Here is a 24,467-nt window from a genome sequence, read left to right on the forward strand (position 1 = left end):
AAGAGGAGGGAAGAGCTCCTAAAGGAGGAGAGCGTGACCCGAGAAAGAATCTGTTCTTCCTGAAAGTATGTAGGGAGGCAATCTTGAGCTGCGGCAACACTCTCAGAAAACTGCAACTTGACGAAGGTTGGTTTGTTTTTGCAGGTTTTCATGCGTTTGCAATGCAAAATGGTTACTTCTGCATATATCTGTGACTTTGTTAGGTTTTGTTGCTGAAATGTGTGTTTCTGCAGCATTCCCTGCAGGCTCGCAGCAGATATTTTCTGTTCTCTCATAATATTGCTTTAAAACGTTTCATCTGCTGTGCTCCTTCATCATCTGTGTCATAAACTTGTTTAAACCTTTATTCTCTTTAAGTAAACCAGAAAAGTACAAACATTTTTCTCTTGTCTTGGTTGCTAGGAGGCAGGTGCAAAAACTAAAACTGCTTTGTGTGAATGAGTTTGTTTTGTTGTTGTTGCTGCTGATAGTTGTATCTGAGAGAGCATGCAGGTGATGGAGAACAAGTTGTCGGTGCGACGCTGCCTCACCTTCGTTACGGGCCTGGTGGAGTGTCTGTGCTTCGCCGGCGCCGTGTTCGGATGGGCTTCTCTTGCCTTTGTCCTCAGGGAGGACGGCTACTTCAGCTCTCTGTGCTTTAACACAACAGGAGTCAATGGCACTCAGACATTAGGTCAGCTTGATGTTTCCGCTGTTGCTGGTTTATTCGTCACAATTTACTCAATTTTAAGCTTCAACTGTAAATGTTGCAGCAGTTAAACATAATTTAACTGCAACATTTACAGTTGCACTTATTACATACATACAGGTTATGTAATAACAGGTTAACAGGTTATTACATAGCCTGTTTGTCAATTATGCATCTAAATACACTGCTGTCTCGTTTGTGTCTTTCTCTGCATTACCAACAGACTGCAGTGCACAAGATGAGCAGTTTTCACTTATTTTCACCATCACCTCTTTTATGAACAACTTCCTCATGCTGCCCAGTGGCTTCCTTTTTGATCACTTTGGTACCACAGTGGCTCGACTCTTGGCAACGTGAGTAAAATTGTGTTCATGAGCCACACTTATATGCATTTATTTGCTGCATGCCCCTTTAAAACTTTCACTCAGGTAGAAAAGTACAGTGCCTACCTCTAGTCAACTGGGATTTTATCAAAAACGTCTCAGTTTAAATACAGATGTTCTGGTTTGTGCACATCAGTCTGAAAACATCACGGTGAAACAAGATGTCACAAAGTTGCAATGAAAATATGTGGAGCTAAATTCAGGGTAATTCTAGGAAAAACAACTGCAGAAGACTAGGGTTTTGTTGACATGACAGCGATCAGTTTGTTCTCTTCACTCTGGAGCAGATTCAATCTGTTGAAGGACAATCTTCAACTTTACGCCAAACTCAAATCCATTTAGGTTTAATATTCTTCTTTGCTTCTGGTAAATATGTTGACAAAAACAAATTCAAGGTAGACTCAGCTGGTCAGACTGTTGCTTGCAGCTGGATCAAAACGTCACAGATCTTTTCTTCTGTTGTGTCTTTTCCCCTCCAAAATTTTCCGACAAGGACAAGAGACGATGTCGGTGATCCGTTTGAAAAAGGAAGAGAAACAATAATAGATCTTGAAAGATTTATTTTTCATTTATTCTTAAGACATTCCCATCTCTCGACAGATTTCTTTACACCACTGGCTCCCTGATGGTGGCGCTATCTTCACCGGGTGAGAAACAATAATGATTTCTACCAGCTTAAAAAAAAAAAGGCTGCCGCGTCTCTTTCTTAACTTCTTCTCCTTTCCCATCAGCTCTGCCTTTTCTGCTCTTCCCAGCTCTCCCCCTTTTGGCTGTGGGAGGCATTTTATTTCTGATCACAAACATGCAGGTACGTTGTGTTTTCCACATGTCTGTCAGCACAATTTTTTATTTTTTTTTGAAAGATCCGGAATGACTCTGCAGTGCAGCAGTTCAGACTGTGAGTGAAGCTTTTGTTGCTTGAATGGCGTCTCTTAACTCGGTGAAAATGTTAGGCACATCAGTTTGCCTGAGGATAGCATATGTTTATTCACTATGCTTATTGCCAAAATTTTCGCAGAAAGTCAGATGAGAGGACTTGATCTGTAACTTTTTTAGAGGTTTTTAGTGGAAGAGCTTAATTTCCAGGTAAAACAGACATTGGCAGTCCAACAACTTTCTGGCTGCAGGGGTGATGAGTGCAAATCAGGACAATGCACAGACTAAAAAACACTTTCCAGGCTTAGAAGAGTGCTTAAAAGACATCATTAACTCAAAATGTCTTGCAATGTTGTGCATATTTACTATAGCAGCTCCATAAAGGCTAAAGGTAAAATAATCTACTTTTCATTTTAGGAAAAGGTGCAACTTACAGTCCTTCCTCTAACTCATCTTTTTAAACATCTTTTCTGGGATGTCTAAAATAATATTATTGTCAGTAAATGATCCCTTAAAGGAGACTAAAGAGAAGACACATGACCAGAAACCACTTATTAACTTCTCCATGACCCACTTTCCAAAGAAATGCTTGTCTTTGGGTCATTTTTCTGGCTGATTTTGTGAAATCGGGCTTATGATCTTGTGTAGACAGACCACCAGTTGCCTCAGAAAGAATCGATGCTTAGTGAAAGATGGCATTGTGTGTCGAATCCCTAAGTTCAACTCTTCAAGATGCAGTTTCAGTTTCCTTGGGGTTCAAGTTTTATCGTGTACAGAAGCTTTCCTATGATATTTATTTGTTTTTGCCTCCTGAAGGTTGGGAACCTGTTTGGCTCACGTCGCTCTACCATAATCAATCTTTATAATGGAGCTTTTGATTCTTCCTCAGCACTCTTCTTCGTCATTAAGGTGACAAACGTTCAGAAAGTAGGTTTTTGTACAAGAGTAAAGAGCCACTAAGTCTTCTTGTCTCTGCAGCTGTTGCATGAGTCTGGCGTCTCTCTCCGCGCTGCCTTCCTGTTTCTGTCGGCCTGCAGCGTCGTCCACATCCTCAGGACGTTCTTCCTGCTGCCCAGAACCGTCATTCCTCACCCACTGCCTGATCGCTACGTATATGGGTGCGAACAAACCGCCTGGGTGTTTCAACGTTGAGCTACTTTAAAAGTCCTTTTTTACTACTGGTATAATTTGACTGCATCTATAACTGCGATCGAAATGCGTTTTCTGTAGCTTCATTTTAATATCTTTACGTTGTTTTGATTAAAATGACTATATTTTTGTGAACATTATTTAGATTACTTGTTTGACACACATGAAAGTGCCTTTACCTTTTCATGGATTTCTGTTGTGTAACGTGTATTTCTGTGCATTTTTCAAAGTTATTTAGAGTGATATTTTTTTTAAATATTAAAAAAAGAACTCATTACTTTTTTCTGTTTTTAGTTTTAAAAGAAAAATTGTTAGTGGAACTAGTTCCTTTTTTTAATCTATGTCCAAGAATTACTGACTTAAAACAAGCTTTTAAGTTAGTTTGCCTTATTTCAAGTGCTCTACTAAGATATTTACACACCAGACTAAAATACTTGAGTTTGTGTTTTTGCCGTATAGAACTACTGTTAGACAAACAATGATAAACTATTTATTTTCCCTAACTCTTCACACATGACTCAAGCTCTATTAGCAGTCAGTCTTTTCAAATACGTAACCAGTCCAATGATTAAAAGATATTTCAAATAGTTAGCAAAATATACAGTTATGAATTACAGCTTTCTGGGTTCCTAAATTCAAAAAATAACCAGACTAAATAAAATGTTTGCCTAATAGAAATTGTGGCGGTTGTGGGTCAATGTCTCTGAACATCTTGAGGCTAGTAAACACAAAAATACATGTTTTAAGGAAGATAAAACTGAAATTATGATTGACTTTCGTGTTTGACTTGTTTTTCATTTATTTGCAGGGTCTCTTGTGGTGCATTAGAGGCTATGAACAGTGAGGTGCCTGCAAACGACACTGCACACACAGGAGCAGAGGGCACACTGTTTACAAAGGACGTCCCTCTCACACAAGGTTTGCAATACGTCTGTCTCTGCTTTAGCTGCTGGTCCGTCTTCTCTGGGTTAATTGAGTGTTTGTCCCTCTCAGAGAAGACTTTTCGAGAGTGTTTGCTGTCCAGGTTCTTTGTGGGCCACGTCCTCTGGCTGTCGGTGATGCAGCTCCGGCACTTCCTGTTCATTGGCACCCTGAACCCCATACTGCTCAGGCTGACAGAAGGAGATTCCGCTCTGGGTGACGCCTTCCTCGCTCTTATCAGAAAAAAAATTATTATTTGAGTCAATGTGTTGTGTTTTTGAAGGTTTTTGCTGCGACTTTGCAGTTTTCTCCACCTGTGGGATTCCTACCAAAACACTGTTTGCTCAGCATATTCTTTTTATGTGCATGTATCTGTGCAGTGAGCCGGTACACCAACGCCTTTGCTTTCACCCAGCTGTGCGCTGTGCTGTGCGCTCCCTGGAACGGCCTCATCATGGACCGACACAGGGGAAAACCTCGGGCTGCAGGTGACCTGCTGGACATTTACAGAAATCCTAAAGCCTGAAAGATAAGTTGCAATGCTGTGATATATTTACACGTGATTTCTATGCTTGTAGGGGAGACGGAGCATGAGGCCGACCTGCGGGCGTCTGTGCTTTCTTTATTCCTGACGGCGCTGCAGTGCGTCTTGTTCTCCCTGTGCACCTCCGTCCCCTCCCTGCCGCTTCAGTACCTCACCTTCATCCTGCAGGTGCTGAACCGCTCCTTCCTCTTCGGCGGCATCGCAGCCTTCATCAGCGTGGCGTGAGTGTCATCTTCGGCCACGTGAAATCTGAAAAGCAGGAAGCGTGTTTGTGTTTAAAAAAAAAAAAATTATGTAGAAGGTGGTTAAAGGCACATTAAACCTGTAAAAATGAATAAATGTTATTTTTCTGAAAGGGATTTGATTTTGGCACAAACCTTTAAAGAGTTCATTTTTATTTGAAGTTGTCTGACCCTTAGTTTTTTTTTCTTTATGTGTTGATGAGGTTTCCGTCGTGTCACTTCGGGAAGCTGTACGGTCTTGGTATGTCGCTGGCTGCGTTGTTTTGTCTGCTGCAGTATCCCTGCTTCGCCCTGGTGAACGGCGCTCTGGGTGGAGATCCTTTATACGTGAGTCCTGACCTATCTCTCAACTAACTTAGCGGTGAACCCTCCCTCTAAAGCACGGGTGTCAAACTCAATTTCACCGAGGGCCACTTCAGCATATTGGCCACCCTCTACGGGTCACACTGACTGTACAAATCAGGAGTTCCCAGGTTCAGTCCTCCAGACTGCAACTTTTAGATGCATCCCTGCTAAAACAAACCCCAGACAAAAGGTTGACTTCCCTCATCAGCAGCAACTCAGTTCTGTAGAGGCTTATAATGAGTCAATGATCCAGGTGTGTTAGAGAAGGAACACGTCTAAAGTTGCAGATGGTAGCTCTGGAAAACTAGACTTGGGCAGCCCTAGCATTAATGTAGGAAAACATAATGTTAAAAATAAATTAAACACCTCATATTGTTAAATAACGCTTTGGAGCGTCTGGTTAGGAAGCGCATTCAAACCTTTTGGTAGAAATGGCGCGTTAAATTCAAGTCTCCATTACAGACTAGATAAAACTAAAGAGAATGCAACGTTGTTAATCCATTTGAGGAGCCGGGAGTTTATCTTGAGGAAATAAATGACGACGCAGAAGTTAGTTAGACTGTAACATGCGCAGTCCGCTGCTCAACCACTGCGGACGCCGTTACGCCGCTGCGAAGAATTAAAAGCCGCTGGCAGTAACTCATCCAGCGGATGAGCCTTCTTCAATGGAGCCTTCTTGGTGCACGTTACCCAGGAGAGCGGCTTTCTGGGGGAGCTGCAGACGTAACATCTGAACATCTGTCCGTTTCGGAGAAGCGAAGCCACGCAAAAAAAAATAAAATAAATTAAAAAACAATTCTGGAAAAAGCGCACACCCCGACCGCGCAGGGTAAAACACTCACAGAGTTCAATTGATCTGTTTGGATCAGACAGATCCAATTGACTGATGAATTAGCGCAGATTTTTTTCTGCAGATGGGAACCAGGAGGAAGTGCGTTCAGACCCCAGCGGGTGAAGTTATGCTAATTTAAGTGAAGTAGCTTAATTTAATTTATTATAAGTTATTGAGGTCACAAGTCAGTGGTTTTTGTCACTACGGAGAAAAATGTAGATGCATTTATCTGCTTAATTTGCGATGGGATCTGGATTCACGGTCAATATTAACTAAACCGCATAAAATGCGGCTAAATAGCCGATGTTAATATGATTGTAATTTCACGGATAAAAATAGTACATGAACGTTTTTTTATGTTGTCGGTCCAGATAACGGATAACAAAAAAAGCCTAGCGCGACCTGCCGCCCTGACACCAACACACACACATCTTCATTCACAGTCTTACTTGTAAATCGATGTTTCTTCTCTTGGACATTTTGATGTTAGCTTGTCGATGTCTCAGTTTTATTCGCTGGGAAAATCAATAAGCAGCTTGAGGTGACTCTGCTGCTCTCTAGTGGCGAGAAGCCATAATGTTGGCTGGTAACAATCGGAATGCATTATGGGAGATGTAGTTGGTAGTCAATTCACGCTCAAAACCTATTTTAAGTCAATGATGGGCCTATAAAACGCTGGGGGGGAGGCACATAAAATGACATGGCGGGTCACATATGGCCCGCGGGCCGTGAGTTTGACACATGTGCTCTAATGATTTCCTTTCTCATGTCTTACGTGTGTGCAGGTGAACCTCAGCCTGACGCTGCTCAGCTTGCTGGCCTTCATACATCCCCTCTCTGTTTACCTCCACTGTCGAAAACTTGCCTCTCTGAGAGACAAGAGGAAAAACACAGATTTCTCGTCCTGAATCCCACTGACTGATGGGACAGCAGTCATGACTGTGCCATTGTAGCAGTTGTGACAAACAGATTCACTAATGCTGGGTTTGAAAATAAACTATGAGCATAAGCTTTAATTAAATGTTAACCTAACTGCTAATTTAGCAGATTTTATATACCGCATTTCTCTCAAGTAAGAAATTAACACTAATTGTGAAACAGATATTAAGGGTTACCCTTAAAATGCTACAGACCAGATGAAGCTTATTTACCAGATAATTTCATAACAACCATAGTGGTTTGCCTTAAACTTCACAGTTTAGCCACCCTGTTGATGAAAGGGAGTCTGTAGCTCAGCAACACACACAGCTTGTTTCTCCTGTCAAACCCAAAGATCACATGAGCATAAATCTTAATTCTGCAGAGGTGTTAAAGTTGCTAGAACTGTCTCACATCAGAACAGGCCCGTTTACAGGTTCAACTACGATTTAAAAAAATTAAACAAGTAATTGTTCTCGGTCAGGAAGGTTGAACTTTTATGTTCTGTGTTTGCCCTGTAGTTTCTCTGCCCAGTGGGGAAATAAATAAAAAAAAAACAACCTCTGGTGGTGTCCAGAATGTGTCCTGCTTGAGCAAATACCAACCAACATCAACTTCAGTGTGGAGTTTAGTCAGGCTGCAGTTGGTAATGCTCAAGATAACGAGGCATGGCTTGACTCCCAGTCTCAGAATCGCATTGTTCCAAACTTTCTGCCCCGCAGACAGCGGACCCAGATGAAAAAAGCAACCTGTATCTTGCTGGAAAAGGCCTGTCGATCACCAAGCTGTGCATACTCCTTAATTTAATTTCCTGTTGCATTTATCAGAGCCTCAATTAATCTGTTTTTTCTGGATATGATCAAATCTAACAATAATTAATGTTGTTTAGTATGAAATAATAATATTTCAGACCCAATAAAGAACACAAACAAATAGCATACATCTCATATATTAATGCATATTTTATGTTGATATTGCACCGAGTGAGGCATTTGTCGAAAAACTAAGATGAGATAAAAGTAAATAAACAGACAAATTGATGATGGGTGCAACATTTACAGTAAGAACCTTGTACAATATTCTGAAATACTCGTAGAAGTGGCCTGGAATAAAACAAAAACAAAACAAGTTGTTTCTCCTTCTTTTAGTCACAACCTTTTCTCTGCATCTTATTATTGCTGTCTGAAGATGGAAAACTCTCTTAAAGTGGCATACCAACACAAAAATCCTGAGCCGCCATCATAATATTTTTATCCAATCTTTAATCTCTCCTCTCTTTTTTTTTTACATGTTGTTACTCTGCCAAAGAACATGAAAAGCTACACAAAATCTGAAATCCAACTGTGAAAGACGTGGTTTAAATCTTCAGTTTGAAACAATTAAAATAATTGCAGAAAACAAAGATTTGTTTTAATAATCGGAGCTCTTTGTGATATTAGTCCAGCAAATAGACAAAATATTTGACTGAAAACCTCATTTCATTGCTGTCTTCGGGGAAATCCTTCAACTTGATGCACAAAAACTTTTGTGTCTCCAGAGAGAGCTGTGCTAAAACTGATAAAGGGTCTCATGAGATGCTCCTGTTTGAGAAAATAAGCCGGTAAACTGTCAGTTATGTTCCATACAGCTTCACATTTCTTTACTAACAAAATCTGCTCTAAGTTACATTTCAGTAGAAAACAATTGCATAAAATAGCTATTTACTAGCACAAAAAAAACACACCTAGAAATAGAAAACACATTTTAAATTGTGAAGTGAATCATCCATTGAAGAAATTTCATGAATGAGACCCGCTTGACGTCTGTGATCAAAATAAAACAGATTTTTTTTGGGGGGGAAGTTGTTGGGAGGTTTGTCACTGGGCAGGACGGTCGAGAAAAAAATCTGTAGCATTTTTTTTTTAAATAGAAAGGAAACTCCCCCACAACACCTGCTGTGCACCAACACAACCCCCCCAAAAAAGACTTGATGCATTCAAACAAACTCTTCCACATCTACAGTTTGTCTCCGCGTACTTGCATGTGCGCGCGCACACACGCATGTTTCTTTTGCGTCATCGGTGATTTCAGCTTCAGACTCTCTCGCTCATTTAAAAATAAATACTTGCATAAAAGCACGTCCAAGTCGAGAATGAAGGCAGCAGGAGAGGAAGGTTAAAAATGGCCCAATCTGTTAATGAGGTGACTTGTTGCTGCGCCGCATCTTCATGGCAGATTTTAAAGACTCACTCAGACTGTCTGTTCCCTTTAATCGGTGCAGCAGGCAAAAAGTCACAAATGTTACAGCTTCGTATTGTCATCATTCATGCGTTTGTTTCCATCTGCGCCTGGCGGCTAATAGGAAGATAAATCATGTGTGAAATTGAGTAAATGTCTGACTAGCAGCAGCAGAACCAGAGAACATAATGATCCTCACCTCTGAACTGTAACATCTAAGGTAAATATAAAAACGCACCGGCATTTATATCAACAAATCTCAAAGCGCTAACATGTTTTTCACTCAGTAATCAATCTGAAAGCTGCTAAACGCTCCACTTCAGATGGCAGTAAATCCTCCTTTATTTCTCCTCTGTTTCCTCTTATTTACAATCTTTGTAACATCACCAGTTTCTTTTTACTCTGCTCATGTCTTCATGTTTGCTCGTTTTTCTTTCACTGAACCACTAACCATGACATGGCCAACCTCTTTTAATCTGTTTATCTTCTCCTGATAATTAATCCATGCAGATGAAGCATTCCAAGAAGGTTGTGGGTTCAAAGCCCTGCAGGGCATGAGGCTTTTCTGTGTGGTGTTTGCATGCTCTCCCAATATAAATGTGTTTTTTTGGGGGGGGGAGGGTTAATCCAGCTCTATCCAAACATCCAAAGAAAATGCATTTTAAGATTATTACCCATGATAAATTATTGCCAGATCTTAAAGTTTGCAAACATGAATGTTTGGATAAGGCGGCCAGTGCAGGATGAATCCTAACGTCTGCTGGAGATATTAACCAGATTAAAGAACCAGATTTAAGCATTAATGGTTGGATGGATGCACACTTTCTGTCCTTAGGATGATTTTTTTCCTGTGTATCTTTTAAAAAAGCTTAAAAATATCTGAACACAAACAGCTCTGCAGTGGAACGTGATCGAAAAATCACAAATATCTCAACATTTCCCCAAAGCTTGGGTTGGAAGAATCATTTGAACCAAACAGTCCCCAAAGCGAACGCTGAGTTTGGACAACAGCTTTCTTTCTTATTTCACAATCGACATTTTAAAATAAAAGATGTTCTGAGGAAAAAAAAAAAGTGGAACTTAATTTAATCTGAATAAAGCCCTGATTAATAATCTCTTGCTCAAGTCTGATAGGAAGGTTCTGGTGACAGACATCCATCATCAGATGGCTCAAACAGCTGCTGCTTTTTTTCTGCTCTGTTATAATTTTCGACTGGATCCGTATCAGATTCACATGTTCGTTTCAGTGACACATACTGAAGTAGTGGGTGACTTATTTGAAAAAAATCCTTGGCAGAGCCTGTTGGTTTGAACTGGTGAACAATTAGTAAGAAAACGATGGAGAGGCTCAGGAAGAGGCTGAGGAGGTGGAGGGAAGTGAGTTACAGAGTAGGAGAAATGAATAAAAGCTGATATAACATCAACTCTACATTTGATGGACCACAGCAACTACATTTCTTTTTTCGCAGATCATGGCAACCAAATACTTCAAATTCAACAAGCCATTGCCAAATCATGTTTAAATATGCAAAATGAAAGCATTTTTATGAAAACAATAGAAATAAAATGACCTGCCTGGAGCTGTAGCCTGTGACTCTGAGCTGCTGAAACAGCTGAACCTGCACATAAAACATTAGAGGAAAATATGTTGCAATAAGATTTATGTTTAAAATGTACAAAAGAGTTGTGTAGAAGTGAAAAAAGGCAACATTTCTGTCAATACTGGATGTGTTTTCTTCAGAAAAGAGAAACATAACCTTTGATAATTATGATCGTCTTTGTTTATTTGAAATATTGACGTATTCCTTCCTGATAGAAAATTTTACAAACACCTCATAGCTATGGTCACGTACAGTGGTGGCAGGTTGATGATCTGGGTTTGTTTCAGAGCCACAGGAAGTTGGAATCTTGCAGTCACTGAGTTGACTATAGAAACTCATCTTTATATCCACAAGGTCTACAGTCAAAAATGAGACCATCTGATCTGCAGTTAGGCTGAAATGGGATCCTGGACAGAGGTTAGCAGCATCAGCAGCAGCAAATGAAGCAGAATGACGTAGAAAGGCTAAAACTTTTCAAAGGCCTGATCCTAAAGCAAAGCAGGGCGGCGCAGAAACAAAGGTCTGTAAACCTCAACAAACTGAATCAAAGTAGCAAAGGTGAGAGACAGAAAACATCTGTGTTGAGACTTCCTCTTTCCTGTTTGAGTTAATAGCAATAACTTGCAATGGGATGCTTTTATAATGCTGCATTGTTAATTATTCATGCTTGACCCATGATTAGTATCTAGTTTTATTGATGTATTTTAACTATTTGGGCTAATTTAAGGAACCCTACATGTAAACTGTCAATTCTGCTTGTAACAAATGGAACGTAATGGCAAATGGAAAGCACAGCCAGTTTAGATCATAACATTTCACTATTTTTAGGGGCTTGAAGGTATATTCACAAACTTTTTCCTTTGACTTTGATTTTGTTGCATAAATGATGATATTATGTCACTTTTGAGATCAAAACGTGATGAAGACCAAATCTTTCTTATTATTGCGACATATTATTGCAGATCACGTTCAGTAATCAATAATCTCATTTGTCACGCTGCATCGATGGGTGTTTCACGTTTAGGGTAAGGTTTCTTAACCTATTCAACACGTTCAGATGAATAACTTTTCACTTTTGTGTTACCAAAATCTAGTTCTGAGGCCATCAAGGATCAAATTGGGCGTATATTTAAATCAGTTGCAAATATGAACTTTACACATATCGGCTTCTCCTCTGACACTAAATATCAAATGATTCATTGTCTCATTAACAAAGTCTTCTCAGACCTTTGCTGTGCTGCACCCACATTCCTCATGATTCATACATTTGTACCAGCTTCTCTCTGCCAACAAAAGCTACAATTTGTGAGAATTATTTGGAAAATTGCATCTTTGCTGTGTGTTTGTATATAAACTCCCCACTGACGAATCTTTGATTACATACTTCTTGAACTTTCTGCTTGACCTCGGACCCAGTGGGCAGAAGCAAGTTCAGTCCACACGAAACACACGTGTTTTTTTCTGTGTTTGGGTGTGTCCATGTGTGTTTGTGGGCTGATGGGCGGTGGACAGTCAGCTACATGTTAATTTAGGATCAGGGGACAGAGTCCATGAGCATGCTGTGTTTACACCAGTTCAAATGCCAGAGTGCCTGTGATTCACTTTGTCACAGGAGGCAAGTGAGAGGATGCATGGGAGAGGATCTGGGATCTGCAGGGCGATGCATATATTTATTCACTTCTCTTTGCACACACTGACAATGCAAGGTGTGGTGGTACCACACCAGAATGAAGGACCAGTCAGAGGAATGCTTTTAAAATCACCTTCTGGATTCTTGATAAACAAGTTTGGGCTTCAAGAACCTCGTGTATTCACACACGCATTTTTGAAGATGGAGAGCCAGTTGCCTACCCTTGTTACTCCAGGGCCACTGAATAAATTATTTGTGCATAAATACACACAGACACAGACACACACACACACGGGCGACCTTCTCAGCTCCACAGCCCCCTGCGGAGGCCGGCTGCTTGGTGAGCTGTCCACCTCCCCCTCTCACAACACCGCAGCCAACAAGCGGTCCGATTCCAGGCGCGCAGTTAATTACTCCCTGCACTGCGAGCCCAGCTTGGAGTTGCAGATGACCTTCCGTGGAGCAGGCTCTGGTGAGTTGGGAGCAGATGATGTGCATCACGGAGGTCCTGGCAGTCCTATCGGCTGCCAGGTCGAGGACTCACACGTGAGCGAAATCCAGCCCACCCTCTTTGCCCTGGCACACTTTATTTCATATGCACAATACCTCCGTCCCACGGCCTGACTGCGCCGCATCTTCGCCTCCAGTTCGTTACACAACAGCCAAATCAGCTGGAGATGGTGAGAGTCAGCCTGGCGTTCTCCTAATGTTGTTTTTTTTTCATTAAAATGTAAAGTTTATTGATCTTTGAGAATGACATTATTGCTATTGTATTACTTGAAAATGGTCTCAAAACAACAATATTGTTTATTGAGATAACTTTTGGGACGATTTATTGTCCAATAAAATTTGTTATAGTGATAGGCCTTGTTAAAATACATCTGATTTAAACTGGTTTCTTTCCAAGTACAAACCTGATTTTAAGTTTTGAATATAGTTAAGGTGGAAACAAGTTCAAAAGCTAAAAGTTCAAGATTCAAAGTTCTTTATTTTCATAAAACCTACAGTCATCATTGGGAATCTTGTGCAAGGTTCTCTCAGTCAACAGTTAGCCAGAGGGGAAAATATTTAAAAATGTAGAACAAAATATACAAAACGAAGACAAGAAGCTATCACTTTCTGACTTTGCTGACTTCATTTTTGGCCAGACCGTTCTTGGTCCACGTCAAAACGCTTTGTTGTCAACAGTTAAACTGGTTTTCCAGCATTTCTTACCTCAGAATCGGCTTGAGATTCAGATTTTCTTGGGTTGCTGTATAGCATCATAACAAGTTTCCTTTCATTTGAGGAGGCAGATAGTTGTAAATTAGACAGTTTTGGGTATTCCAATAGGAAAAGTATCCAAAAAATACATAAAAACTAATTTTGAAAGGCTCATGATTACCTTCCTGAATGACCTGCCCAAACGTCAATTCCATCCGAAATTTATAGGCAATTGTGAAAATTCTGATCCATGAAAAATAAATAATAAATCAATCAACATGTTTAAGTTAATTAATCAATCCTGTTTAGACCATGTTTTAAAATTCACCCACAAATATAGCTGATGCCTTTTGTTTGCTTCAAAAAGTGTGTTCTTGAGGCAAATCTTCATCCAAATATTCACGGGTATGTTTGTACATATTTAAGCCTGTCAGTCATGAAAAGGAACCTGACATTAAGCAAAACATATAGATCCACTTCTTGCCAAGTGCTACTTTGAAAAATAGGCCGTTAAAATGGACACTTTGTTTTGATGATTAACTTGATGTGCAGTATGTACTGTACCACAAAGATTTGTCAGTATTATGTCACCCCTCAGCCACACACATAATGTAGCTCGTCCATATGTTGGGTTTGGTCATTTTTGCGCCACCGCTGGGTTTTCCTTTCATGTTCATCTGTTGTTGTGAGATGTAGGCGGCTCTCGGCTTCTTTCCAAACCAGCCTACGCTGAAGTAGAGTAATAAGATTTTGGTTTTAATGCCAAATGAGTTGACCAACCTCCCCTTTTTCCACCCTTTGTGGTGAGCATGATGTGCCACAGGTGAAATCACAGCACTTTTAATTAGTCGTAGTTTTACAGTAAATTCTTTGGCTTTCCTCCAGGAGGCAGAGAGCTTGTTTTGTGCCAAAACTGCCTCCGTCCCACCTCCAGCTTCCAGCAGAAGTCAACCAATCCTCCCACACTGTGCTTTGTCTTAAAGGGAAAAAAATGTGACTGTATCAAGCAAAGCCGGCATCTTTTGCCTATATATATATATAATATAAAATTTTTTTCGAAATTAATAAAACGTATGCATTTAGGAAGTTAGGGAATTTTGTTTCCTATAATCATCCCCATATGTATAAGTAATAAAGAATTAATCTCCCCTTTAGCAGACGGTTGTCAATAATTGGATAGCGCCAAGTCTTTGCTTTCCACTGCCTTTCCAGGCGCTTCCTCCGGCGGCTCCTAACCCTACCTCCTGGCTGACGTAGAGAGGATCCTTGGCTGCCCACGGCCGTGGGCGACGCGCCGGCCGCGGGTATAAAAAGCTTCCCGGGAATCCAGAACGTCACTGCCAGAAGCCGCAGTGACTCGGTCACCAGAGCTGAACCGCAGCAGAGATAGCAGCAAGCAGGCACTTCCACGCCGCGCAGGCTAACTCGCTTTCGGCTTTGGTTCGAGATGGAGACCCGTAGGATCGTGAGGAGCTCCAGCGCTCACAACTTCAAGAGTAAGTTGCGCAGCATCTCGATCCTGCAGGAGGAGGATGTTAACTTTGTAATCTGTTCTTGTGATTTGAGTTGTCTTATGTGTTTGCTGGAAAGTTTTATGGGTTTAAAGTAGATATTTAGATGTTTCTCACTTTATATATATTTCTCTCTTTTTTTGTGGGCGAATGAACGTTTTGCGCTTTTACGCACAGAAACTTTGGTTTATTTTCAAACTTTTGAAATATCATTAGTCTAAATAAAAGCTTAACACAACTTATTTAGTTTATAAATGTGTCGATTTGCATTTTTAAGTTCTGATAGCAAATAAGGTTGCCACTTTTGTATGTTCAGGGGAAAATAATATAGTTAAAATAATTTTAAGTGAGCAAACCTGAGTTTGGTTCTTTTGTAAAGTTTAAATTTTGCCTTTTTTTGCATACAGAGAGTCTTAGTATGAAACTAGTGAATTTAGCAACTAAAATTTACTTCTGTATCTTAGTTCGGTCCATCAGGCTACCCCTAAAACTTAGTGATGCTCCTGTATCCATGATTTGTGCAAACAACTTTGTGGTACCTTCAAACTTTAAAAAAGATGCTGTACTTTTCTCCACGTCATCTGCAGATTCTGCACGTAACCAAACTTGTTAAAAGGTCAGAAGGTTAGATGGTGGAAAATCTTGCGCAGAACTGATGAATGGAACCTTATTAGTATTTAATGCCTGTACTTTTCCCGCATTTACTTCTTCTGTGGGGTGTCATCTGAGCGCTGCCAAATGGCTTCTGAATCATTAATTAAAACTGAAACTGACCCCGCTCTGGGTACTGGTTGTAGCTTGTACGTGCTCTCTCCCCTGGCACCTCTCCCAGCGGAAACAACCATTTGATTAAAATGACGTGAGATCTAGAAATCTGTGTCAATTTAATGCTGCAAATAACATGTTCCAATATTTAAGAATGTCTGGGTTATAGATTGATGCCAAGTTTGACAATTAAACTTGCGTAAGGCCAGAGTTATGCAACCGAGTCACTGATACCTGTGTAAAGTGATCATCTGGAAATGAATAGGTGAATGATTTTTGTCTGAATTATATATGGGGAGTATCAAAATGACATGGGTGAAGGAACAGCGCTGTCACATGGAATCGCAACAACAGGTTTGATAGACAGAAAGCTCATTCATAAACAGACAATGCGCAGGTTTCCAAACCATAACAACACCAGCATCCCTTCCTCAGTCTTAGTTTCTGTAAAATCTTCTTCCTGTAAATCATGATGTTCTCCAGCAGAGTAAAAACTTTCTGCTCCCTTGTACCTTCAGGTGGACTGACCCTTTGGTTGATTCTGTGGCTGGTGGTGGTGAAGCCGGGCGGGGTTTCCGCATGCCCCAGGCTGTGCGTGTGTTACCCTACGCCCATGACGGTCAGCTGCCAGTCCCAGAACCTTACCATGGTTCCAGCTGGAGTACCCTACGACTCCCAACGAGTCTTCCTGCAGAACAACCGCATCACAGAGCTTCGCGCAGATTCCTTTGGCTTCGAGACACAGGTGAGCTCCCCACTTGTGTGAAATACTTCCTGTTACTAAATAATTCCTTTTTTAACACATTTCCCATTAAATGTCCCATGCAGGTGCTTTGGCTGTACGGAAACAACATTACATGGATTGAGGCCGGAGCTTTCAGCAACCTCAGGATCCTGGAGGAGCTGGACCTGGGCGACAACCCTTTGCTGCGGCACCTGGAAGGTGGAGCATTCAGGGGGCTGGAGAAGTTGCAGAGCCTGCACATGCATCGCTGCAAGCTGGCCACTCTCCCCCATGATATCTTCCACAAGCTGTACAGCCTCCAGTTTCTCTACCTGCAGGTAAATGCAGCATGGACACACACACAAACAGAGAGAGAGAGGTAAAAACATTTTTGAGATGTTCATGATTTATTATGCGTCCAACAGGAGACAGTCATGTTGCAGAATTAGTTTACTGACGCAACAATCTGCGTCCAAGCTGCACACACCCCCTCACACACACAGAGTGACGTGTTCCACACTGGTGGAAGATTTAGTCTAAGCAACACATTCAAATACAAACTCAGAAAACCAAAGGCAGCGCATGTACACCAGTGGTCTAGCCTCATTTAATCACACAATCTATTTAGTTTTAGTAAGGTCAGAGGACAAAAACACAAATATAAGAGCATGTTAGGTACAAAAAACAAACAAATCATCAATAAAATGAGTGAAAATTCAGCAGCACATCCCACATTTAAACACTGCAGCTGATGACTAAAGCAAACTGAAACAGCATCAGTTTCCTCTTTTTCACTAAATTCTCTCATATTTGGGTTTTTCTGCAGGAAAATCAACTCCACTCTCTGCAGGACGACCTCTTCTCAGATCTGGTCAACCTGACCCATCTTTTCCTGCACGGGAACCGAATCCGTGCCCTCTCCGAGAATGTGTTCAGAGGCCTGGTCAACCTGGACCGCCTCCTTCTCCATGACAACCGCATCCGGCAGGTGAACCGTCGGGCTTTCCGCGATCTGGGTCGCCTGACGATCCTTTACCTTTTCAACAACTCTCTGGCCGAGCTGCCAGGCCAGACCATGAAGGACACCCAGGGCATCCAGTTCCTGCGCCTCAACAGCAACCCCTGGTCCTGCGGCTGTGAGTCCCGTCCCCTCTGGGAGTGGTTCCGCAAAGCCCGCATCTCCTCCTCGGAAGTCGTGTGCACCTCCCCATCCCAGCGTCGTGGCCAGGACCTCCGATTCCTGCGTGAGATGGATTTCGCCCTCTGCCCCATGCCTGACCCCGGCTCCATGGCCGGAACCACAACCACCTCCTTCAGCACCAAGACCCGCTGGTGGTTCTCCAAGCACAAGCCTGCATCTTCATCAAAGGTTTCGTTCCAGAAGAGCTCAGAGGGTGTGAAGACCTTACCCTTCTCCCCCGTAAAGCCTCAGTATCCCCTCAAGAAGCCCACTGAGATCTTACCCTACAAGTACGAACTGTCCGCAGACGAGGCAGCTCTTCCCAAGCTGGATCAGGAAGAGTACTGGGCCAACTACGGAAACGAAGACTCCTCCATCCGCTGCATCGAGCTGGACTGTGCTCCCAGCTACGACAGTGCAGCTTTCCCTTCATCCTCCTCTTCAACCGTCACCCGATCCCATCTCCACTTCCTCTCCTTCTTCATAGTAACATTCCTACTCCGTTTCCTGTTAAGCTGAGCTGTTTTCTCCTCTCACACCTTCTCTTTCCTCTAAGTTTTCCTTCTGCTCTTTCTTGTTCACACTGAAGAAATTGCATCTTGATTCCCTTCGGTTTCCTCCTGCACATTCGTGGGGGATGATTCAGTGATGCAGGAGATAGACGAGGCAGCAGGGAGCTGTTTCGCAGCGAAGAGCAGAGGTCAGGTTAGCTGAGGCAGAAAACGACAAGTGAGTGCAAGTAATCTGGTGGGGTCTTCAGATGGTACTTGTGACATCCCAGTCCAAACAATGCAGGCTCCATGATCTAATGATTGTCTAATCACTGTTTATGTCATGGTAGCTGCATAGAGCAGGGGATTCACAGACAGTTTGGCTCCACCAGATGTTAGAACAATATGCAGATCCTGAGAAGTAACGGAAGTGATGAAAAGGTTCAAACGCTTACCAGCAAACAAGCACCTGTAAATACAACACAGAATCACTGTAGATAAGCTTATTCCATATTGTACATAGGATTAACAGAGTTTGTACTTTTAGTAAGAACAGTTTGTATTAGGTTCATTGATTTTTGAATGGAAGGAAGCCTAATAATACATGTTAGCTCGTACAGTTTCACCCAACCGTCACTCTGGCCTTTTTTGCTTTCGTGTTGTTTCCTGGACTTCTGCAATTCTCAGTCTGTTTTGATTATGTTTCTAAAACTTGTTTTTGTGTTTCTAACCGGGACGTTTATCACAAAAAGGAGAATTTGAAAATGCACGATTTGCTTTGGATTTGACCAGTCCACCGGTTCCTCTGGTTTCACCAACATATATGCAAAATATGGTCAAACAGATCATGACAATCAACCAGATGTGTCTGCTCATTCCATGATGGAGTTGCAGCTTTCTGTCTCCTGTGTCTGTGGGAGAAAAGTGACTCCAGTGGATTGATCCTGCGTTGTCAATGAAAGCAATGTGTTTGTGACCAACCCTCCATGTTTCATCTGAATGATGACAGTGCGTTTCTAAACTGATCATACTGTGATGTTGCTGGATTTTGTATTTTTAATGGAAGATGCTGTTGAAGTGTTTTATTTAATAAAAAACAACTGAATTCATAAAGTTTCAGCGAGTTTATTTATTTATTTTTTGTCAAAGCGGTATCCTTCATTGCCACATTAGAAATAAGAAGAAACTGACACTGGAATTAAAATAAACCTTATGAGATGAGGTCAAAGAGATTCACATATTTACAAACACAATATATAATTATTTTTCATATTTATTAAGTCACTAATTTGTTTGCCTGAATTTGCTGAAATATGTCTTACTTAGCATTCAATTTGGGAATAATGAATTGTTTGATTTGATCAATATACTATGAATTAACCAAATAAAACAACTTAGGGTTCCCACCTAAGAATGATAATTTTTAGGTACATGCAATCTAGCTCTTTCTTGCAAGTTTTCATCTTATTTATGTAGATTATTTAGATAAAATCACAGTGATTCACAAAGGAAGTTTGAACATGATTCAATAAAAACACAATTATAAAGAAAAGTGCAAATTAAACTAAGGAGGTAATTAAAAATATAGTGAGTACAATTATTAAATTTGATACCCTTTATTGACCTCAAAAGGAAATTAATTTGCAACAAAGTCTACAAAATCCACACCACAACAACAACACTCACATTTTCTATTCCATTCCCATAATCACAGAAACAAACCGTTTTCAGCTCTTTTTTTATGTAACAGGACATATATATTGGGACTATCATGTATAAAATAGCTAACAAGCAGGCAAATATCAATAACAATATCCCTTCAGTACAAGACAAACCTAAATTATTTATATTATTACAAAATTATGCCAGTAGCTGAAGGTTAAATAAACAAGTTTTTATTCTGGATACTTTGTACTTTAGACTTCATAGTCTGTATTTTGTCTTTGCTGAACTTGTTTAGAAAACTACAAGTGCTGGATGTATGGTGTGTGTGTGGTAGCGGTGTCAGCGGTTCATGTGTGACTGGGAGTGTGAGTGAAGAAAGTCACCAGTTTAAGCGCTGGTCACTTCACACCCCAGCCTCTTTCCTCGTTGTTTACAGTCAGTATATCGGGCTCCTGCAGAGGGAGTCTGAACGTGCATGTGTTTGGGGGTTGGTGGGTGGGCTGAGATGTGAATCAGGCAAAGAGGCAGGATGGGGAACACACACCGGGACCGAAATGTGACAAATCAGCACACCCCCTCAACAGGTCCGCTCTCAACATGAACATGGTCACCATGATGCATGCAGCCATGCATGTGCCGTGCCAAGACGCTAACACACACACACACACACACACACACACACACACACACACACACACACACACACACACACTGAAACACAAACTGGAGATTTCAAAAGAGAACTTTCATGTTCCACTTTTACTACGTTAATGGAAAGCTTACTGATGAATAGTTTACTAATTTAATCATTTAAATTGATTAGTATTTCTCCACTTCAAAAAATATTCTTTATTTCAGAAAATGAAAGACAAATCTGTTCAGGCAGTAGCAAAATGCTGCACTGACTCCAGTCACAGTCCTTGTGAATCTCCACCAGGCTTTTCAATCAGCATTCTTTTTCAACAAAGTTTCAGTTTCTCGTGTTGCTATTCACTTTCTTGTCACATTTTTTCATCCTGCTCAATATTCCATTAATATGTTTGTATAGAGCACACTGTGGAACGCCAGCTACTTTTGTAATTACCTTGCACTCTTCTCCAGGATGGCATTGTTTATAAAATATTACTTCTGACACAAATAAATGTAAGTCTTAAGGTTAAAATTTTGTGAGAGTCTAATCTTGGGGTTTTATTAAGTGCAAGCCATAAAAGGCTTGAAATATATCAGTCTGTGTGTAATCAACTTACATATTAAATTCATTTTTTCAATTGTTTATTTAAATAAATGGCCTTCATGATCATACGGAAATGTACTCAGGGGTCTGTTATCAAAGCTTGAATAAAGGCAGCAAATATTGAGCTTTAATTATTTGGCAGCTTGTCAGAAAATGTGAAATATTAAAATAGTAAAGGATTACTTGACTGTTTTGTTGGCAAGACACTTCCTGGTTGCCTAGCAACTGCTCAGGGAGAAGAAACAGTCTGAAACCCAATGAACTGAGCAAAACAGAAATCTTTAATTGTATGTCCATCCGTTTTTTGTACAGAAAAACTGGAACATGTGTAATCAGTTAATGAGAGCTCTACAAATAATGCAACCTGATGTGATCATATGTCACATTTCATTGGCTAACTTAATTTTTTTTCTTTCACACTGTGATGGACCGAGTTAAAACCAAGAGGAGTCACAGGATATTAATTAGAAAAATAGGGTTTTTTATTTTAACCCAAAGATTATAAAATGACAAAAAGATGAACTGAGCTCATAAAAGAGGTCAAAGAAACAAAACTGAACTCAGGCAAAAATTTGAACAAACTGGCTGCACAAACAAACATAACTGACCTCCCAAAGAAATGACACACAAGGGTTTATATACTGGCTGATCAGACCAATTAAGACACAATAGGAGTAACTAAACAGAATACAATTACAAACACAAATACAAATAACAGTACAGCTAAGTATGGCTAAACTAAAGACTCACAAAATGAAAATCAAAAATATTAAAGTTTCAATACTAATATTTACTTAAACAAAGAAACTACAAGTTTCCCCTGCCAGCAGGAACTAGTGGTGTAGTCCAATCAGCATTTAAGCTTGCTGAGCCCTGGCCACTCCAAGGCAGGTAAGTATCGGCAAAACACAAACAAAAGGTCAGTCTCAAGCAAACAAATTAAACTTAAGTTGACATAAATACACATGCTAACTAAATGTGCGTGCCAACATAAAGAACAAATGTATCCAAATCAACTAATAAATGTTTTACTGAAACTAAAGTGTTGTGTTTGAATGAAAAAACTAATTGTGCATAAAAGTTACCGACTTCAAAGTGTGGCCATGGATTTGGCCATCACACACACCTACTCCGATTTCACTTAAAAACTTTTGTCTTTTCACCTTTACTTGCTCCAGTGTTTGTATAGGGGCCTGACATAAAGACACAGGAGATGAACAACCGTCCATGTAAGTATTCATGAGCGCCTTGAAGAGCTCATACTCCTTGAAAGTTTTCAACATTGAAGACCAACAAACAAAGCAGACAGGTCAGGGGAAAAAATTAAAGAAGTTATGTCAATAAATAATATCCCAAGCTGGGAACATTTCATGGAGTTCAATCACCTGAACAAACTATGGCACATCTGCAAAATTGTCAAGAAACATGGACACCTAAACTAACTGAATGACCAAAGTGAGCATCCATCATCAAAGCATGAACCACGGAGAAGGCAGAATCATGCTTTGGGAATAATTTTCTGATCAAAGTTAATGTGAGGATGAACAGAGCTGAATACAGAGCAGTGTGAAGAAAACCTGTTAGCAGTTACAAAACACTTGATATTGGGGTGGAGGAGGACCACCTTCCAGCAGGACTACAGCCGGAGCAACGCTGGAACCGTTTGTATCAAATCAGTCTAAGTCTAGGCCTAAATCTGTACTTGAAATTTGCTTGAAAATTGTTATAAAGCTGTTGACTTGGTCCTGTTATTTCCACAAAGACTGTGAGAAATCTAATAATCTTCAATCTCTCAGTAAACAATCCTAATGTTTTTACGTGACAGGACATTCACTGTTCAACGTTAAAAGACGACCACCTGCAGAGCTGCAAGTTCACTGTCTCCATTGTGATTTTCCTTTCCATATTTCAGAGCTTCTCTGTTGTGACAAAACTGTAGGCGTTTGCAGCCATTCCCTTACTGGGAGTTCCTTGGACTGTCATTGTGTTTTTTCCGGTGTAAATCCAGGTCATTAGCTGTGAGAATCACTCTGACAATACATGCCCACTCTTTCTCCACCCATCTGGCAACCAGTGTAGCCATGCTCAGCTTCTCAGCGTCTCTTTTGTGTGTCTGCATGCCTTTATGTGGCTGTCACTCACTCATCTCATTTTTTTTTTTTATCTTAAGCTCCATCACTCCAGCGCATCTACATCCCTTTCACACTCTTCCCATCTGGCTGTGCCTTTCTAGCCTGGGTTTATTCCAGTCGGCGTGTTCATGTGCGTAGATCTTGGGTATTTGCTGACGTTCACCTTCGCATGTGTTGTTTGCAGCGGATATATCAGAGCAACACCAGGAAGGTCCAAGAAAGGAGCAGTCAGGAAAAGACATGCTGGAAAAGAAAACGTCTAAAAAAGTTCAGTCTTTGATGGAAAGGAAAATATTTCACTTACAACTTTAAATGACAAAAAAAACACTGCTTTCACATTTGATGAGCTGTTGCTACACGATTTTTTTTCTGCCATCACTGTCTACAATAAATCTACGAAAAATTTGAACTAATTTGCCTTTGGGATCAATAACGTATTTTTGAGTTTGAATTTTAATATTTCAGCTTTGGATGCAAAAGTGAATGCAAAGTTGCAAACTTCTGCTCTGGTACTTCAATGAAAATGAGTAAAAAAGCAAAAAAACAAAAAAAAAATCAGAACGGAGACTGGGAGATTCTCTTTTCTTTTTGAAGAAATGATGTTTCATAAAATCATTTATTAAATAATACACATTCATCAATAATCATGTGATGCTTAGCGAGAACTTTAACCTCTAAATTGCAACGACACCACTCTTAAAGAAACAGGATCCACTCAATCATCCTTACTTCAGCAGAGCACCTCTGGCAAAGGTGCTAATTTAGTTTGGCACATTTTCCCACACAGATGTCATTGAATCAGTCCAATCTCAATTACTGAGCTGTAATAATCAAGCAGAAAAGAAGAATCAACTGCTATTACTATTTTGTTGTGCTTATGTCATGTCAATAAGTGGACTTCAGCCATATTTTCTGTGAATTTGCGAATGGCAGAAGATTCCTCTGAGTTGTACCTTTCATTATTAGAGCCCTTATTGATAGCTGTATGTTGACACATAAATGATTTGCAGCGATTTGAAGCATATAGGTAAGATATGTATAATGTGATACACATGGAGATTCTAAATGGATGGATGTGACTAAGATCTGGACATCCACAAAAAAAAACCTGTTGCTTTTTAATTAAAAAAAAGATAACAATAAATAAACAAGACTTTATTATACAGTTTTATTTCCCTGTCCATAAATTCACCCATATGTAATTACATAAAGATGA

At 40.4% G+C, this 24,467-nt stretch overlaps 2 protein-coding genes and 1 long non-coding RNA gene across 6 annotated transcripts; 2 read left to right on the forward strand and 1 right to left on the reverse strand.

The window, feature by feature from the left end:
* Positions 1-6: 6 nt before the first annotated feature.
* LOC103471358 (equilibrative nucleobase transporter 1-like) lies at positions 7-6,996 on the forward strand. Of its 3 annotated transcripts, XM_008420304.3 has the most exons (13): positions 12-126; positions 471-673; positions 912-1,041; positions 1,672-1,718; positions 1,803-1,879; positions 2,764-2,856; positions 2,926-3,065; positions 3,905-4,014; positions 4,090-4,233; positions 4,398-4,505; positions 4,596-4,782; positions 5,007-5,130; positions 6,766-6,996. In XM_008420304.3, exons 2-13 carry the CDS (start codon positions 487-489, stop codon positions 6,886-6,888), a joined length of 1,470 nt encoding a protein of 489 aa, XP_008418526.2. In that variant the 5' UTR covers positions 12-126; positions 471-486; the 3' UTR covers positions 6,889-6,996. The 3 variants fall into 3 exon arrangements, with proteins under 3 accessions (XP_017162696.2, XP_017162695.2, XP_008418526.2); XM_017307207.2 differs by having other exon boundaries at positions 7-126; positions 403-673; positions 3,905-4,233; XM_017307206.2 differs by having other exon boundaries at positions 8-126; positions 3,905-4,233.
* On the reverse strand, positions 4,162-6,757 carry LOC145553064 (uncharacterized). Of its 2 annotated transcripts, none has more exons than XR_014089249.1 (4): positions 6,430-6,757; positions 4,619-4,810; positions 4,347-4,510; positions 4,162-4,250 (listed from the first exon to the last, which is right to left on the reverse strand). It is a non-coding gene; the product is annotated as an uncharacterized LOC145553064 (long non-coding RNA). The 2 variants fall into 2 exon arrangements; XR_014089248.1 differs by having other exon boundaries at positions 4,347-4,539.
* A 7,874-nt stretch (positions 6,997-14,870) lies between the features above and the next one.
* Positions 14,871-19,333, forward strand: rtn4rl2b (reticulon 4 receptor-like 2b). Its single transcript, XM_008420307.3, has 4 exons — positions 14,871-15,045; positions 16,344-16,570; positions 16,654-16,887; positions 17,376-19,333. The coding sequence occupies exons 1-4, from the start codon at positions 14,997-14,999 to the stop codon at positions 18,246-18,248; spliced, it is 1,383 nt and encodes a 460-aa protein (XP_008418529.2). The 5' UTR covers positions 14,871-14,996; the 3' UTR covers positions 18,249-19,333.
* Positions 19,334-24,467: the final 5,134 nt, after the last annotated feature.

The sequence above is a fragment of the Poecilia reticulata genome, chromosome 10, assembly GCF_904066995.2.
Source record: "Poecilia reticulata chromosome 10, P_reticulata-male-v2, whole genome shotgun sequence".
NCBI classification, from domain to species: domain Eukaryota; kingdom Metazoa; phylum Chordata; class Actinopteri; order Cyprinodontiformes; family Poeciliidae; genus Poecilia; species Poecilia reticulata.

Excerpts from the sequence above, each read along its gene's own strand:
- LOC103471358 (XM_017307207.2), top strand. The coding sequence starts at position 487 with ATGCAGGTGATGGAGAACAAGTTGTCGGTGCGACGCTGCCTCACCTTC. Across the intron at positions 674-911 it reads CAATGGCACTCAGACATTAG|ACTGCAGTGCACAAGATGAG; the intron begins GTCAGCTTGATG and ends CATTACCAACAG. Across the intron at positions 4,506-4,595 it reads GGGAAAACCTCGGGCTGCAG|GGGAGACGGAGCATGAGGCC; the intron begins GTGACCTGCTGG and ends CTATGCTTGTAG.
- rtn4rl2b (XM_008420307.3), top strand. The coding sequence starts at position 14,997 with ATGGAGACCCGTAGGATCGTGAGGAGCTCCAGCGCTCACAACTTCAAG. Across the intron at positions 16,571-16,653 it reads CCTTTGGCTTCGAGACACAG|GTGCTTTGGCTGTACGGAAA; the intron begins GTGAGCTCCCCA and ends TGTCCCATGCAG. Across the intron at positions 16,888-17,375 it reads TCCAGTTTCTCTACCTGCAG|GAAAATCAACTCCACTCTCT; the intron begins GTAAATGCAGCA and ends GTTTTTCTGCAG.